The sequence below is a fragment of the Lacerta agilis genome, chromosome 15 (assembly GCF_009819535.1).
Source record: "Lacerta agilis isolate rLacAgi1 chromosome 15, rLacAgi1.pri, whole genome shotgun sequence".
In the NCBI taxonomy this organism is placed as follows: domain Eukaryota; kingdom Metazoa; phylum Chordata; class Lepidosauria; order Squamata; family Lacertidae; genus Lacerta; species Lacerta agilis.
The window spans coordinates 34,179,549-34,193,533 of NC_046326.1; the positions used below are offsets into that span (position 1 = coordinate 34,179,549).

General features: G+C 45.3%; 2 protein-coding genes across 2 annotated transcripts in view; one reads left to right on the forward strand and one right to left on the reverse strand.

The window, feature by feature from the left end:
• Window positions 1-13,985, reverse strand: part of CALN1 (calneuron 1) — a 142,446-nt gene that overhangs the window by 116,842 nt on the left and 11,619 nt on the right. The window contains 1 exon segment of the mRNA XM_033172231.1: window positions 7,869-7,963. The gene's annotated coding sequence lies outside the window, so the exon portion shown is untranslated.
• LOC117060359 (rho-related GTP-binding protein RhoG-like) lies at window positions 10,942-11,428 on the forward strand. The gene is given in 2 exon segments (XM_033172576.1): window positions 10,942-10,980; window positions 10,982-11,428. Coding segments are annotated over 2 exon segments (474 nt in total). The 5' UTR covers window positions 10,942-10,953.

Here is a 13,985-nt window from a genome sequence, read left to right on the forward strand (position 1 = left end):
CAGCACCATCGGGGAGGGAGGGTACCATCGCGGCTGCCCTCCCTGCACCGGGCGCCATGCCCCCGCGGGCATCGCACCACACCCCCGGGATGTGCACCACACTCCACGGGGCAGGGTGCCACGCCCCCAGGAGGCCCGCCAGCCACAGTCCCGCCTGCTCTCCGCCCCCGGTGCTGGAGCACACACGCAACTGAGTCTGCTATTTGCCCTGTTAAAGAAAATGCACACCTGCAAGTGTCATTTGCATAAGAACGTATGACTAACCTACAGGATCAGGCCAGTGGCCCATTCAGTCCAACATCCTGGTCTCAAAGTGGCCAACCAGATGCCACTGTGGGAAGCCAAAAACATTTGCTGGGAGGGGAGGGGTGAAATCTGGGAAGTCGGGCATTTTGAGTCCTCATCTCATCTATCTTGGCCATATTTCATGTTTAGACAGAATTTCAATTGCAACCATGCACACACAATGTTTACAAAGGCATATCTATTCTGTTCTAATTTAGGAAATGTTTGACTCTCGCAGTAAACAACAGCAGCAAGATACCTCGGTCCCTGCGATTTCCCCAGTCATGAGCATGGTCTGTGTGCCATCTGTTCCATACTCCCCCCCCCCCGAGCTTTACATGACACCCTCAATGAATTATAGCTCAGAACATTTTGAAAATGTTCCAAAGCCCCATATCAATTAAGATGTAAGAGCTGATAATAAACACGAGACCCTGGGGTCATCCTCATCCATAGAAACCCTAGAAATACTCGCTTCCTGATTTAAGCACTTCAAAAGAAGAAATAATTTTAGAAACTGGTTAGAACTTCTAACACATGACTCAAACAGCACACAAACTATTATTATTTTTAAAAGCCATGTTCCCAAGGTCCATTTTAATCCATTTGCCCAGGTCGATTTTAATTTTTCTATCAGGTGAGGATGTCTCAATACCCACCCACCCTCCAGCCGATTCCCTTTTGTCACTCAGATTATATGAGCACAGAATGCAGAGTTTAATTAAAGAGAACAAAAGACCTAATTTATAGCCATGGCTGATTTTGAAAATGACTATAATCCTCCACATTCTCAGAATCCACGGTAAATAAAAGTCAGGCCCCCATAATCTAAATAGATCTATCCATCTGCCAAGCTACCTCAGCCTCAGTTTTAACAGAAGAAATGGAGTTGTGTTGAAATCAAAGACCCTGACAACATTCAGAAAAAGTCGTCTGGGGACTGCAAAAAGCCTACCTCAGGTGTGGGGCCCACTTTTAAATCCCTGGAATTCCCAAGCCCCATAGTGTTTGCCTCCTAAAATCACCCTTCCCCATGGGCCCTCATCCCCTTACACGGGTGGTGCTGTGGTCTAAACCACTGAGCCTCTTGGGCTTGCTGATCAGAAGGTCAACGGAACGAATCCCCGCGACGGGGTGAGCTCCCATTGCTCTGTCCCAGCTCCTGCCAACCTAGCAGTTCGAAAGCACGCCAGTGCAAGTAGATAAATCGGTACCGCTGCGGCGGGAAGGTAAATTGTGTTTCCTTGCGCGCTGGTTTCTGTCACAGTGTTCTATTGCGCCAGAAGTGGTTTAAGTCATGCTGGCCACATGACCTGGAAAGCTGTCTGTGAACAAACGCCGGCTCCCTCGGTCTGAAAGCGAGATGAGCGCCGCAACCCCATAGTCGCCTTTGACTGGACTTAACTGTCCAGGGGTCCTTTTTTAACATTTAAATTTAACTTTATAATCCCATATCAGTTACAAAACATCAAACAAAATCTCAAACATTTCCAAAACAAAAGAAAAGAAAAGAAAATTCACAACCCATGTAGGTTCCACAATATTGTGTAGGGTACAAGAGCATGACACACACACACACACATACACACACACACACAGGTCCTTTTTTAAACCACCCCCTTACCCCCATCACCCAAACACTATCTCCCCCCTTTCCTTAAAATCTCACATGGCCTGGAGTAAGGATGGATAAATCTTTCAGTTTCAATTTCTCCCAGTTTCTCGTTATCTCCTATCTGCATAGCTGTAGATTGAACTAGATGACCCTTGGGGTCCCATTCCAGCTCTACAAATATATGCTTCTATGATTCCATGTTCTCCACATTTCCCATATCAATTTGCTATTTGTTTATTTGTTTGTTTGTTTGTTTTTAAAAAGAAACCATCACACACAAATACCATCACCATCGTTTTAGTGTAAATTCAGCAGGCTTAGAAAATAAACTCCTCCCATTTCCTCCAAAATGCTGTTCCCCATAAAGCCTTAGCAGGGCATGTGTAGGTAAATGTCCATGTGTGCAGGGAGAGGAGGAGAGCAAATTGTTTAGTCCAGACTTCCTTCCTGGCAAGCTGGCAAGCTGAATAATTGGGAAAGGGCTGTGGCTCAGTGCATATCTGGGGGTCCAAGATTCAATCCATTTCATCCCCAGGTAAGGCTAAGAGAGACTCCTGCCTGAAACAATATCTGGAGGGCAAAAGGTTCTGCGTGCTTGCTGGAGATAGACAAAACTGTCAATTTTGCTTCTCTTAGTTAACCGTTTTTTCCGAGCTTGAAGTTCAGTTCTCTACATTTCCACACTAGCTCGCAAAACCCTTATGAAAATGCATCAGCGTTTGGGCGTTATTTTCTCCAAATAAACTTTATATTTGGAGTTTTGACAAATGTACACATTTTTGTAAGTGGATTTCCCCCCGTAATTTAATTCATTTTGTGTGTTATTTTCACAAATATCTGCCTTTATACGCACAGTTTACAGCATGCAATATTTCTACCCATTATTGGACTGGAGAACTGCGCTGCAAAATTTGGAGGAGAGCGAATTTTCTGGCGGATCGCTGTATTTTGGTTGGTTTGTTGTTTCAGAAAGTGTGAATTGGGTGAGCTTTTCTTTAAATGGAAGCTGGTTCAAGTATGTCTCCCATCCCTAAAGTAATGCACCTTCCCGCAACTATCCACTTGGCGTTCCTTCTATCTGACCCCCTTCTAGCCCTCCCATAATTCATCCCTCGGTTCCCTCCGTCATACAGCAGCCCTTGTAGCTCTGCTAAGATGAAGCAACTGACAGCTCTTCCGCCACCTCTTTCTTCTGGAGTGAAATGCCTGAGGCACAACACAGATTGTTACCTGACCTGTTTCTCGGGCCTGAGCAGGAGCTAAGACTCTTACCTTGAAAGGCATTCGGCCTACAGTGCACCTGGCCATGATCTCTGCATGAACAAGCAGACATCAGTGGCAGGAAAGGAGAGGTGACAAAATAGCTCCTTTGTCCCCTTCTACAGAGGGTGTGTGTCACCACCACAAGCAGCCTGTTCTCCTGCACTGCCTTGTTCTGTGCAGAATTCATACTTGAAAGGAACTTGGCTGCAACCTCTTGCAAAAGAGGGCAATGCGAGTGTGAGAGGAATTATTAGCCAAAAAATGAGGGGGGGGGCACATAATAAAAGAAAAAGCCACAGGAACCCAAGTGACAATGACATGCCATAAAAATGCTATATGCGTATAAGGTTTATTATTTATTGTGGATTACAATATTTTATACATGCAAGGAAGAAAGGAAGGAAGGAAGGAAGGAAGGAAGGAAGGAAGGAAGGAAGGAAGGAAGGAAGGAAGGAAAAGGAGAAGGGGAAGGGGAAGGGGAAGGGGAAGGGGAAGGGAAGGGAAGGGAAGGGAAGGGAAGGGAAGGGAGGAAGGAAGGAAGGAAGGAAGGAAGGAAGTTGTGAGACCTTGGGCACTATTCAACTAATCTGTCCCACCAGTGCAACCATTTCCACTTGTAAAATGGGACTTCCACCCCTTCTCTCACCCTTAATAATCTGCACCTTCCCCAAATATGCTCCTGGGAGTTAGGGGAAAACCTTAGAATAGATTTGGGGGAGTGCAGGGGTAGAACATTCCAGTCCATGAAATACGGACTTAAATCCACACAGAGACATTGTTTGCTTTGATTTATCTTGCTTGTCGGAATATATCAGAGGCTGTGAGAATATTGGACCATGAAAACAAAGGACAATAGTTGATTAGATAGATACCTCCAGAATTTGAAGCATGGGAAGCCCCTAAATAAAATTAAAATAACAACTCAGTAGATTTGGAACTTTTCTCTTTTTATTGATAATTGGATAAATAATTTGGAATGTGATTTGGAATGTTTCATGTGATTCTGTTGTATTGGAAATTCTAATAAATAAGATTTGGCAAAAAAAAAGAACATTCCAGTCCTAGACATTTTAGCATCTGAGGCAAACCACAAAATGGTGCCCCCTCCAGCACTGGATTTAGGTTTGATGAGGCCCTAAGCTACTGAAGGTAATAGGGCCCATTTTATGTCCAGCTCAACAAGTTTTCTGTCTGGATTTTCACATTTTGAAATAGTGCAACCCTAGTACATAGGATTGCAGACTTAATATGCTTTTGGGGTTATGGCTATTGCCATCCCAATACATTTTCCTGCTGAGGCCAAGGACAAATTGCCCTCCCATTTCAGGCATGTAAGCTGTCTGGACTGGTGGTTGATTCATCCGTCAGCACTGGCACATAACCACACACTAGCCTAGCACAGGAGGTGCTTGGTAGCCAACATGTTAAATACAGCTGTATCATCCAAAAGAAATCGTCCACAGTCCCGGGGAAAGTGCCTGGGGAGAAGTTCTGATTATACTGCACTACAAACATGCACATACCAGGTTCAATCCCTGCCATTTCCAGATAAGGCTGGGAAAGACCACCAGCTGAAAGCTTGGAGTGCCACAGCCACTCTGTATAGACAATAACTAAGATAGATTGACCAAAGGTCTGATGAGGTATAGCTCCTAATTCCAGAATTAAATTGTATAGGACCCCAGAGTTTGTTTTAGGAAACTGGTGTTTGTAACAAGACCCAACCGCAACATGCATTCACTCTGTGTGCTTTTAATGGTGGCTTGGTTAATGAAGCATACACAGTAATGTTCTCCTGACCACTGAATTGCACCAGGCAGTTGCACCCATGAGCAGAGCATCGCTGCACTTAGATTTCGGCTCTGGAACGTTGAAATAAAATTAAGCCCTGCTCTAATGTGACATAAATCTGTAATCGAAACAAAATAGAAAATTCTTTCCAGTAGCACCTTAGAGACCAACTGAGTTTGTTCTTGGTATGAGCTTTCATGTGCATGCACACTTCTTCAGATAAATCTGTAATGCATTATTGGTTTGCGTGCTTAGGGAATTGAAAGCAAGTGCATGTATGTATGAGAGAGAACGAGAGAGAGCGCTGCAGATTTTTAACTCTTCATAGAATCATAGAATTGTAGAGTTGGAAAGGACCCTTAGTATCATGTAGTCCAACCCCATGCAATGCAGGAATATGTAGCTGTCCCATACGGGATTCAACCTGCAACTTTGGAGTTAGGAGCACCGCACTCCAACCAACAAATCATCAAGTAGATAGATTGTTTGACAAAATCTGAGGAAAAACCTGCCTCTACTTTCCATCTGGGCTGTGTGGACTGGTCCACTGGAGCAAATGGGTCCCCACCAACATCAGCCTGCCCTCCACCATCTCTCACATGCATTCTTACTTACAAACAGTCCTGGCAGCCACCTTCCTCCCCCACGCTCTCGGTGTTGCCCTTGTGGAACTCAGAAAGGAGGATGAGGATAGAGGTGAAAATAGAATTAGTTGGCCCTGCTTGTCATTGGCTTTCGCTCCCACTGCTGTTTGGGCTCCTTGTCTTCTACCCCACCAGCCCCAATGGGCACCAGCCACCACTGAATCAAGGAGAACTTAGATGTTCACCTAGAAATTCCCCAGTGCGAAGACAACGAGAGGCTCATTAAGATACAAGAATGTTAATGGACAACTATGAGATGGAAATGAGGGAGCGCCAATCAATGCATAATTTAGGAATGGTTCAGCTGTTGGGAACTAATAATTAATATTTATTTATTTATTTAAATTTATTTATTTGTATTTGTTTATGGCCTGCCCTTTGTTATGTGTTTCCCAAGGCAGGCTATATTCAGGTCAATGGAAAACATAAACCATGTTATACAGGGCACTTCTAGACTGTCAGTGGAGGAGGAACCCATGTAGCATCCCGTACGGAGTGTGCACACGCAGCAGCCCGTACGGTCGCCGCGCTAGAGGCAGCCCATACGGATGTCCGTATGGATGGTGCGCGAGAGCAGCAGCCCATATGGACTGTGCATGCCCTTGGCTGCTCTGCAGCTGGGGGGAGGCAGGGGCCATCTTGTCACACACACCCCAGAGTGGCACCCAGGGCATACTGCCCCCTCTGCCCCCCTTCCTACGCCCCTGTAGACTGTCACTATTTTTGAGTGAGAACCACCGACCTACTGCAAGATTCAGGTTGTGAAATTCAAGTTGATTGGGAAGTCTTATGCATGGGGAGGCAAATGAATCGCCTTCTAAATCCGGCCCATGGATGGTCCAGGAATCAGCGTGTTTTTACATTAGTAAAATGTGTGCTTTGAATTAAAATGCATCTCTGGGTTATTTGTGGGGCATAGGAATTTGTTCATTTCCCCCCCAAAATGCAGTCCAACCCCCTGCAAGGTCTGAGGGACAGTGGACTGGCCCCCTGCTGAAAAAGTTTGCTGACCCGTGGTCTTATGCAACAAACCCGCTTCCCCAAAATATCTTGCTTTTTGCAACAGAAAATGTGCACTGGAGATTGTAGGATAAGAAACGCTTGCTTCGACACAATGGCATCTAACCCTCCCGAAAACAAATCAAACAGAATGCTCATTAAATCGTGAGCATCGTTGTCTGATCTTCCTGCAAACAAATCAGGATGAATGTTCGACGAACAGGTCATCTGGAAGTGCCCACAAACAATATTTTTCCATAGCGATATGCCTCTGCTGAGAACAGTGCTCTTGGAGGAAAAGAATAACAATCCATTGGCCGATGTGGTTAAATGCTCTTCTGACACAGTGCAACGACTAAGAGGCAATTTATAAACACATCCATTACTACTATGCAGCAGTGACTATTCTGTACATAACACCCCTATAGAAAATGCAGAAAAATTTACTGCTGCCAGTAATTTATACTATGAAGAAAAATTCTTCATAGTAAGAACCCAATTCTTTGATGAATTAGGGCACGGGGGTTGAATATAGCAAATTTATATAGTTTTATGCCCATCCAAAGAAAAGGGGAAAAAAAACAAGACTGAAAATTTCAATGGATTTCATTTATCAAAAGTATGTTGATGGTCACTTATTTGGCTTAAAAAAAAAGAATTAGCTGCATAGGTGATAGGTTGGGAGTGATGGGGTATGCATGTTTTTAAAATTGGGCTTTCATACTCTGGAATGATACACCACCAATCGCATGATGCTGTGGGGTGAATGGCGAGATAGCCGGCTGTTGGATTTCCTCTTTTGACCTGGCTGGCCACTGCTGTAGATCTCTAGTGCTGGCACACATCTCCCTTTGATCTCATCTCGCAAGGTGTGCTCTCTCAGAAAACCGAATGGGTAATCATCACAGCTTCATCACCTCCTACCGTGAGTGACAGGTCTCAGACCAAGTGGAACCACAGAAACCACAGCATGAAACTAAAGTCAAACGTCACTCTCCCCAGCAGAAAGTTACGTCCCCCCAGGTTACAAATCAAGAGGTGACACACCTTCTCCTCTCAATCACTGGATGAGAAGGGGGGGGGAGAGAGAGAGAGCCAAGTTTCCACATTTTCTATCTTGACAGCAATGGCAGAAGCATTATACGAGGGAATAAGATACACAAGGGGGGAAATGTCAACCTTACTTGCCTGCCCCCCCCCCATCTGCACGTACATGGATCTATGTCAGCTGAAAAGCCCCCACCTCCCCAGATTTTAGAAAGAAATCTTACCTAGTCAGGATGTTGGGGAAGCCTCTTTCATAATCCATGGTGTAATGGCAGTGGTTGGTTAAACTGTTCCGAAGGAGCCAGAATGAGTGCAGCAACTTGCAAAGACAGAATATAGGACAAGCTTAATTAAAAGAATCCGGAGGCTGCCTGTCTCCTTTTTTTAAAGTAACTGATGCCATTTAAAGAGCTAAACTCCCAATTTGCTACGACGTCTCCCCGAAGAGCCATCTCCTGGCACCTCAGCCCGCCGAGCCTCCAAAAAATCCAACCCAGCCGTTGGTGAGTCAGTAACCCGAGTAGTAAAAGCAGCGGTAGTAGTTTACTCAGCGGCAGCGAGCAACAAATTGTAAATCAATAATAGCGGAGTGTAAAGCACAGTAAGCAAAGATGCTGACGAGCGAAGAAGATGCTGCATTTCTGGAGCGGGGATGGGGAAAAGTAGTTTGTTAACTGCAATATGCATGCCCAAGTTTATAATAAGATTACCTCCTTTCCCCCTCCATTTGTGTTTGTTTGTGTGTATATATATATAACACAGCAATCTGCTTTCTCGAAGCAGGCCCGCAACACTGAAGAAAGAAGGTATGTACTGGTAAAGTAGTTCTTGTAACTTCCCCCTTGTATACCTTTCCTCTCCCTTTCACAAATCAGATATCTTACAGTCATTGCAGCTGCAAATAAAAAAAATAAATGAGCGGAAATTCATCCAAAGTCATTCTGTTTTCAGCGCAGACAGCTGGGGCTGTTTTCCTTCTCAGAATCATATTGTGTTCTTTCTTTCTTTTCTTTTCTTTTTAAAAAAGAATAACTAAAAAACCCACAACTTTCCAATACAGAGGTACCTCGGTTTACAAACTTAATCCATTCCGGAAATCTGTTCTAAAACCGAAACCATTCTTAAACCGAGGCGCGCTTTCCCTAATGAGGCCTCCTGCCGTTGGTGCCCTTCCACTGTTCGGATTCCGCTCTTAGACTGAGGTAAAGTTCTCAAACCGGAACACTATTTCCGGTTTAATAATAATAATAATAATAATAATAATAATAATAATAATAATTTATTATTTGTACCCCACCCATCTGGCTGAGTTTCCCCAGCCACTCTGGTTTTTGCGGAGTTCGTAAACCGAATTGTTCTTAAACAGGACTGTTCTTAAACCAAAGTACCACTGTACTGTCTGAATGTTATGGGCTCAGAGTAGAATGGGTTTGCATTGGATACAACTCTAATTTAGCATGGTATAAGAATGTCTGAATGTGCTTGTTTTTCTTTTCTCTCTAGAAGAGGAGGAGGAGGAGTTTGGATTTGATATCCCGCTTTATCACTACCCAAAGGAGTCTCAAAGCGGCTAACATTCTCCTTTCCCTTCCTCCCCCACAACAAACACTCTGTGAGGTGAGTGGGGCTGAGAGACTTCAGAGAAGTGCGACTAGCCCAAGGTCACCCAGCAGCTGCATGTGGAGGAGCGGAGACGCGAACCCGGTTCACCAGATTACGAGTCCACCGCTCTTAACCACTACACCACACTGGCTCTCTAAGTCTCTTTGCCCTCTTATTTATTTATTAATCATTAGCAATGTCAGCTCTGCTTTTCAGGTGCAAAGGATCCAAGAATGTCTTGCAGGAGGTTGATAGAAGCAAGAGACTTCCTGTCTGCACAATGGATTTACAACGGAGAGACATATTTAAGTCCATACTCTCCAATGTTCCTCTGATGAAAATAGGCACGTCTTATTATTATTATTATTATTATTATTATTATTATTATTATTATTCTGACTGGGTTGCCCTAGCCTAGGCAGCTTCTAGCATACAAAAACATATTAAAGCATTACACATTGGAAAAACATCCCAATACAGGGCTGCATTCAAATGTCTTCCAAAGGTTGCATAGCTACTTATCTCCTTGGCTCAGGCGGTCGCACAACTCCACACCCTCCAATGAAAATAGGGACGCCCTAAGGAAAAGCAGGACATTCGAGGATCAAATCAGAAACCAGGATGGGCTTCTGTAAATCCGGGACTGTGCCTGGAAAATAGGGACACTTGGAGGGTCTGTAAGTGCAGTATAAATCTTTCATTAACACACTATTACTGCATCAAAGATATATTGGGGAACACGCTCATCAGACAAACAAACAACTGGGAGGGGGCCCTGTGTTTACATTTAAATTATATTATTTTCTTCTAAGATTACATTTATACCTATAAATTAGCACATGGGGATTTTATGCAAATCAGTGTCCTTTCGGTTGCATTTCCTTGTTTTGGCACTATGTAAGTGGTCTGTTCACTCTTTTTATGACTGGGCCTATAAACATCTTGGATGTTTGATATCGCTTCTTGTAGGGAGATGAGAAATGAATTCTCAAATGGCAGCAGTCCAGGAGTGAATAAAGTTCAGGATTCTAATACCTCGGGCAGATTCATTGTTCTGAGAAACTATCATCTACAACGGCGAGCCTGAAAGACTGTATCCCATCTCTTAGCCTGCAATGTAAGCGTTCTGCCAACCTTTCAGTTATAAATGGTGTAAGGCTGTGAATGCCAAGTCAAAACTCAATTTCATCTCAGTTCCTAAACCCCACTGCAAGGCCTTGGTTTAATCAGCAGATTTTCAACTGAAGGATAGCAGAAAACAGTATTCAAAGAGCCCTAATGAATCAGGCCAATTGATTATCTAGTCCAGAACCCTGTTCTCACAGAGGCCAACCAGATATCTGTGGGAAGCATCCGAGCAGGATCTGAGCGCAGGAGCACTCTCATTTCCCGAGGTTTCCAGCAATTGGAATGAGATCTCCCATTGATTCCAAAGGAAGCAAAGGAACAGAAGGTATAGGTGAGACATTCAATTCAGTTTGCATTTCAAGGTGAATCCCTCAGATTTGCACTCCCTGAAGTGGGAACTGAAACACTGTCATCATTTGAAATTTGCAGTTATCCGGGCACACTTCCTCCGGCCGCGTTCACTTCCTCCGAGGCGACGAGCAGCAGCAGCAGCAGCAGTGCCGGCGCCGGCCAGCCGGCCGAGCGCCATGAGCCCAGGTTTCTGAAGGCGAGAGGAGAGGTGGTGCGAGGGCAGCCACGATGCAGAGCATCAAGTGTGTGGTGGTGGGGGGATGGGGCAGTGGGCAAGACATGCCTGCTCATCTGTTACACGACCAACGCCTTCCCCAAGGAGTACATCCCCACCGTCTTTGACAACTACAGCGCCCAGAGCGCGTTGGACAGCTGGACAATCAGCCTCAACCTGTGGGACACAGCCGGTCAGGAGGAGTACGACCGCCTGAGGATGCTCTCCTACCCGCAGACCAACGTCTTCATCATCTGCTTCTCCATCGCCAACCCGCCCTCCTACGAGAACGTCAAGCACAAGTGGTACCCGGAGGTGTGCCACCACTGCCCCGACGTTCCCATCCTGCTGGTGGGCACCAAGAAGGACCTCCGCTCCAGCCCAGAGGTGGTGAAGAAGCTGAAGGAACAGAACCAGGTGCCTGTCACCACCCAGCAGGGCGTCAGCCTCTCCAGGCAGATTGACACAGTCAAGTTATCCAAATTTTGAACAAAAAAGAGAGAGAGAGAGAGCATATATTAGGGGGAAATGTGTTTCAGAAAACATATTTAAGCAAGCACTCTTCTCCTGAATTTGGATTTCCTGATCTAATTGCTTTGGATTTTTAAACTGTTTTGATTTTTATGAATTTTACTGGTTTGTTTTATTGTACTTTTTATTACGGGTGTTTTAATGCTATGGTGTAATTTTGCTTTTTAAGTACAATTACTTTATAATTGATTTTATACATTCGAACCAAATAGTAGCCATTCTGGTACCAGAACTACACCCACCCTCCCACCCACACTCATCAATTTATTATAGGATCAGTTTTCCATCATATCAATGCATCTGTCTATTTTCTAGATTACTGTTGTTTGAGATACAGCAATGTTGCTTATAATGACATTTACACGGCTGCAGTTTGCTTGTTAATATAAAAACACTGCTTTAGAAACATGAAGAAGTGTTTCTTTTTCTCCTTGGAGAACGAGGACCATTCTACCAAGTTGCAGTGCTGGCAGAGACGGAATAAACCTGGAGACTTGAACCTTCAATTCCCATTGGATTGGATTGCTTTCTTTTCAAGAATCTACAAGACAGTTGGCCGCTCTCAAGCGGGCATCAATTTTTAATGCCCCCGTTGGCATTTGTGGATTTACACATGAGTGTGTATGTACTGATAGGATCTGAACCGGCTGTGGCTAACCAGAAATGAGATCTTGGGTTTATCAACTCAGACTGCAGTGCAAGCGGTTGAAGAAAAATCAAGATGAAGAAATAAGGAATTGCAAATAAAATAGCCAGAGGTACCAATATGATTTTTTAAAATGGTGTGTACACTGGTGTGTTTTCAGCACCTGCAAAACCTTTCTTTGTTTCAGGTAGCCTAACTAGGCATGTATTCTCCTTTTGAATCTTTTTTATTTTTAATTGAGGTTTTCTAAAAAGCTACGAACAAGTGATTCTAGCCTACTAAGTTCAGACCCACTGAAATTAATGGACCCAAGTTAGTCATCTTCCTTATTTTCATTGGGTCTACTCTGCACGGGAAGAGCAATGAATGCGCCACAATAATTGAAAGAAATTTTGTACAACCCCAGAGAACCTGGAAGCAAATGGTCATATGCAATATAACATAAGGTGAAATAAATCATAGAATTTTTGCGGAATTATATAGTTGTGAAGATGGAGGGGACCACATAGGTCATCTAGCCCAGACTAAAGCAGACTAAGGCCTGGGGGACGGATCTGCCTCAATCACCTTCTAAATCCGGCCTGCGGACGGTCCCGGAATCAGCGTGTTTTTACATGAGTAGAATGTGTGTTTTTATTTAAAATGCATCTCTGGGTTATTTGTGGGGCATAGGAATTCATTCATTATTTCCCCCCCCCCAAAAAAATATAGTCCGGCCCACCACATGGTCTGAGGGACGGTGGACCGGCCCACGGCTGAAAAAGGTCCCTGACCCCTGATCTATTCCAATCCCCTGCAATGCAGGAAATTTTTAATTTTAATTTTTATTTTTATTGCCAAAGGTGGGGCTCAAACGCATGATCCTGTGATTAAGTGTCTCATGTTCTACCAACTGAGCTACGATATAAAGAAATAAAGAATAATAACATTCACCTTTTCTTTCCCAAGGGACAAAGATGTCACACGTGGATGCTCTTTGAACTTTTCATATATGCATAGTGCCCATTTCAAGCTGAGACCATGCTAGAACCCTTTTGAACTCCAGACGCTGCCATGCCAGGTATCAATGGCGGCCCTCTTTAAATGTGTTTGTCCTCTAGACTATATGCAGGAATGGGAATAAGAAAATAAGAAGAAGCTGCTGGATCAGGCCAATGGCCCATCTAGTCCAACACCCTGTCCTCCCAGTGGCCAACCACTGTGGGAAATCTGCAAGCAGGACCTACCTGCAAGGGCGACGCCCCGCCCCCAGGGGATGCCGGACGGGGGCTTCAGGAGTCTCTGCGGGCTGCAGAGAGTCCTGAAGCTGCCGTCACAGCACAAAGGGGTGCCAGGCAGCGGCTTCGGGAGTCTGTGCAGCCCACATAGACTCCCAAAGCCACCGCCCAGGCCCTCCCCGGGGGAGCGCAAGTCGGGGCAGGGAGAGGGGTGGGTCAGCGAAGAGGGGTGTCACCCCTCCTCGCCGGCCCGCCCCTCTCCTTGCCCCGGCTCTGCAAACCAGCCAGCGGTGTGAAAAGCTGCTGGAGGACGGGGGCTATTTTCGGTGCTGCTGGGGCGGAGCCACAGGGGCAGCCAGCGAGGGGGGGTGACACCCCGCCTCGCTGGCGGCCCCTGCGGCTCCACCCCGGCAGCACCAAAAAATAGCCTTTAAAAAAAGCCCAGGGGCGGGGCCACCGCCCAAAGTGTCACCCCCAGCAGGGCAGTGCCCCGGTGCGGCCTGCCCCCCGCCCCCCTTGCTACGCCTCTGCCTACCTGAGCAAAAGAGCTCTCTTCCTTCCCTTGGCTTCCACAAATAGTTTTCAGAAGCATTTCTGTATTTGATTCCAGAGGCAGAGCATAGCCATTGCAGCTAGTAGCCATTGATATATC